The 4,463-nt window shown below is 41.9% G+C and overlaps 1 protein-coding gene across 1 annotated transcript in view; it reads right to left on the bottom strand.

Annotated features, from left to right (window-relative positions):
• IGF2R (insulin-like growth factor 2 receptor) overlaps positions 1 to 4,463 on the bottom strand; it is a gene marked incomplete at its 5' end in the record, with an annotated part of 45,351 nt that overhangs the window by 28,619 nt on the left and 12,269 nt on the right. The window contains 5 exons of the mRNA XM_010142677.1: positions 621 to 783; positions 1,198 to 1,313; positions 1,872 to 2,049; positions 3,206 to 3,353; positions 3,735 to 3,866. Coding sequence (XP_010140979.1) covers positions 621 to 783; positions 1,198 to 1,313; positions 1,872 to 2,049; positions 3,206 to 3,353; positions 3,735 to 3,866 — 737 coding nt within the window. The remainder of the gene's footprint in view (positions 1 to 620; positions 784 to 1,197; positions 1,314 to 1,871; positions 2,050 to 3,205; positions 3,354 to 3,734; positions 3,867 to 4,463) is intronic.

The following is a 4,463-nucleotide window of genomic DNA, read 5'->3' as shown; positions in this document are numbered from 1 at the left end:
TTCCCTACAGCTTTAAGAAGCACTGACGCCAGGCCTTGAGTCAAGTGTCCATTCAGCCTGTCAGCACAAACAGTCCCATGATAAATTCTTACATTTCAGGGAAATACAGAAGTAGAAGCTCATAACAACAACCAGCCTGTTGTTTGGTGTTGGTTTTTTGGTTCTGGTTTGGTTTTTTTTTTTTTTCTCTCAGCAACCCCTGCCCAATCTACTCTTCAAAGCCAAAGAGAGCTCCGAGGTGGGGTGACAAAGAGTCTTTAAAACACATTTTCCACAGTTCAGTCTAAACCAAGCCAGAAGCAAGACAGAATATTCAGGAGAGCAGCCTGTTCCTAAAGCAGTGCTGGCAGTCTGAGACCACAGCAGTTTACGCAGAAGAGATGCAGTTTATCTGCCTCTGCATCACAGGACAAAGAATCAGGCATGTCAAACATGGTACACTTCTTAAAGCTTTGCTCTTTGAAGAGATGGACAGGAGGTCTACCATTCTGCAATGATGCAAACATTACGGATACACAGAATATCATTTTGCACAGAGAAGCCAGAATTCGTGTGCTTATCCTGCGCACCCCTTTGCCTCACTCACTTGGCAAACCAGATGGGATGGAAAGGCTACTCACATGATCACGCTGATACTCCATCTGACAGACAGATGCTCGCCGGTCACATCCTGGGACAGCAATCAGTGGTCGACACACATTTATGTAGTATTTCTTGCGCTCACTTTGTCTTGAATTATCCATGGCATACCAGTTTCCACCTCTCTTCTCAGATTTTGCTAAGCTAAGCAGGAAGAGGAAGTTCTACATTAAGAACACACATTCTTCATAGATTCTCTCCGGCTTTCCCCATCAGTCTCAAGAAACACAGCAACCATAAGGCATTTCAGAATAACTTTTTCCCCCTCATTTTAAACAACTAGAAAGAATACTCCTAGGAAGTAAAGCACAATTGGCAAAGTAATAAAGTTTTTATTAAGTAAAACCATCATAAAATGTCAACTTCTATCTTAGGAGGCAAGTCAATTTACTAAAGGGAAATACTGTCTTCATTTCAAGGTCTTGCAGTTGAAACGGTCACAACAGATGAAGTTTCTAGTGCTGTCTACACAGGAAACCAAATTCATCCAGTGCTAAGCTATCATCCAGAAGTCTAAACTAGAACAGCCAGCTTATGTTGCGTATGCTACTCTCCTACCTTGACAAGTCATATTGGTCCATGGTGTTGGGATCAGTCACAACACATTCCAGTGGTGTTTCAGGACAAGCGTATTCAGTGTACCACCTGAAGTTGTAGGTATATTTATCTTCTATCTAAAAACCAATAGAATGGGTCAATGAACTTTCCACACAGAATACTTGGTGACTCACAGCTACTCCTTTATATGTTAAGCTTGCTATTTCCCTTGGGTTTGGGATATAACTTCTCAGACTGATTTGTTGTTGTAGATCTCGTCATTTGCCATGACATCAAAAATATTCACCAAAAATTCTCTTTCCAAATATAACAGAATGAGGGCAACTAGACCATCGTAACAGCTGTCTGCTGTGTTACAGGACACAGTCCTACCACTTCTCAACCAGTTTGGGTTTTTTTTCCAGCTAGAAACACAAGACGATCAAAAGCGCTAGTAATTACATGGCCCAGAGACTAGAGAAAACTGAAGTTAGAACCTGGATCCAGGTGAACAGTTCAGTGGTCAAGATAAGCTTTGACTGCAAGAAGAGACAGAGACCATGAAAAATAACTACTTCTTAGTCTGCCTTATAGATACCAGATATTTTCATCCATGAATCTCTGCTTGCCTAGCAGCAATTATTGTCAGGAATTTGGGAAGAAGATTCTTCCCTTCTTCATACAGAATTTCTTACCTGATATTCAGGCTGACCTTTTCCAGCCTGACGGTCGCACAGGAAAGTTATAAGGGTAGATCGCTGTGTTTTCTTCTCATCATTGTATGCTGTACCATTTTTGTAGGTCAACTGAATTAGACCATCATAATATGAAAGTTTGGAACTGGGCAATCCAAGACTCCAAAACTGATCCTTACTAGAAAAGAAAAAAGTGGTCTTTGAGACTGAGCAGAACGCAAAATTAATTCTGTCTTACAAGTAGCAGGCATGCAGGTGAGTTTACAGAAGACACCGTAAATCAAAAGAATTAAATATGGCTGACTAGATGTAAGTGAGCTAGGATGAATAGAATGCTCCCAAAACAAAACTTTGAACAAGAACAGGTGTCCTTCTTTGGAAAGGAAAGAAAGTTGTACCTTGCTTAAAAAACTAGAAAACATTAACGCTCTCGTAAGTACTCAGTCTCCAGAGTAGAATTCAAACTGCAGACACCCTAATGCTGAGATCAAACTGGTTCCACGCAAATACCTGTGGACAGTGAACACCTAGCACTGCACAACAGCAAGGCTTCTCACGCAGGGGAGAAAACTGCCTTCACCAGGGAACCAGCTCTGGTTCAGGAGGGCTTCTTTACTCTGACGTAACACTAGCTCTATCAGTCCTACCCTGAACACCTTCCCCTGAAGGAGGTTTTTAGCGTCTCCAGTGACTTCTTCTTGGCCGGAGAGTAACTCAGATAGACCCAACTTAAGTACAGCTGCATGTGTTTGCACTGTATCACATCTCTGGCAACAGGCTGACCTGAAACCTGTACAGATATCTTCTACAAGCTATGTCAGAGATGGTAACAGCAGTAATGCTGTCAGAATAGCAGTACACGCTGTGACTGTGCCTGCACAGCACTTTTTGTAACGGAAATACAGTGCAACATCCAAACTCTGGGTTCCGCCTCTGCATAAGGCAGCCACTAGTCATCCCAAGCAGAGCTGTGCGTTTTTAGGCCAGCTCTTGGAATCCAGCTGACCCTGTATCCAAATTGCAGGTTGGCTTAATACAGCTGCAGCAGTTAATCTACAGCTTCCAGTCCCTATGGGAAACATAAGTGGGAGCGATGGACACATGCAAGCCCAAAAGCTAGCTGTAAGCAAGATTACACGTGTGGGCATTTTGCTTGAAACTGCTAGCAGCATAATTACTGCACTGTCAAATAATATTTTACATGCAAATTACCCAAATCTATCACAGGAAGCACAGTAATTACTTTACATGCAAATTGTTTGCTGTTGCACACAGACAACACGTCATGCAACAAGAGATCTTCTATTAGAGACAACAGAACTAGAGTTACTCACCTTTGCGTTACTTGGCAAGCTGCTGAGTTTGTGCCACACAACTCATCTGGCACACTGCCACAGATGTTTATGTAAAACAAGTAATCAGTAGTGTTAACTATATAGTGCCCATTTTTCTTGGCCAGAGGTGACAAATCAAAAGAGATGCCTAATCAGGAAGGAATAAATTTTATCAGTTCAATTTTTTCCTGCCACGTCTCAAGGGATTTGATTCTACTGGTCACACAGCTAGTTCACCTCCCCCAAGGTAAGTCTCCTTCCATGTAATTATTCTTCCAGAAACAGTATAGACATACCAGAAGCACGTTTCCTTATACAGAGAGATTTACTACAGTAAAATACACAAACACTAGGGGAATATTAAGCTCATGTTGTTCTGATTTTCTATACACGCTTTAAACTGCTGTGCTCTAACACAGGCGCTTACATTTAGGCTGAACTCACTCTGTTCTTGTGCAACAAAAGGACTGTGTTGCGACACAAGTTCTGTCCCTCACAAGCTTTCAGTTTGCTGAATGCAAATACATACCTGCCTGAGGATCAGAGACTTGACAGTTATCTCCTTCAGTTTTCGACAGGACACATGCAGCAGCAGTATACCAATCAAACGCATATGAACATACACCCTCAGACATCAAGATTGGAGCACTTTCTAGATCACCTGGTATTCATAAAAGCAATGTGTTACACATATGGACAGTCAGACTGCCAAAAGGAACTAGAAATTAAAGCCTGGGAACGCTAATCTTGGTCTGCCGTTGGAGGACTTAACTGTTAAAGTAGCTCTCCTCTGAAAACGAGTACTAAATAGAACCAAAAATACCTCGCATGAATTATTCACATCCTCCATTCCAGAATAAAAGTTTAGCCCAGAAGTGAAGATGCACTGCTCAGTCTGTTCCAGAGTACTATCACACCCTTCAAAAAAAAAATGTTTACTTTGATACACAAACCTAGTGTTTTGCTACAAAGCTACAGATTTATTGGGAAGTAGTGCATAACCTGATCCTAACAGCCACCACCCTTGGAAGATTCAGATTCCTCAGGCTGAGGCAGAGCAGGTTTTCCGCTTCCCTGCGACATGGTTAAACTAGTGGGCTATCATACGGAGATGGACAAAATTAACACTATCTGTAAATGCGTCTGCTTTTCAGGAGGTGCAAGCAGTTTAGACAAAAAACATACTTATTGGAAGAGAAGTTTAAAGTACCCATCTCAGTTCAGAACCAGTCTTTCCCATCCAGACAATCTAGGGAAA

Source organism: Buceros rhinoceros, unplaced genomic scaffold, assembly GCF_000710305.1.
Source record: "Buceros rhinoceros silvestris isolate BGI_N320 unplaced genomic scaffold, ASM71030v1 scaffold1739, whole genome shotgun sequence".
NCBI lineage: Eukaryota > Metazoa > Chordata > Aves > Bucerotiformes > Bucerotidae > Buceros > Buceros rhinoceros.
This window is presented reverse-complemented; position numbering and strand designations above follow the sequence as displayed.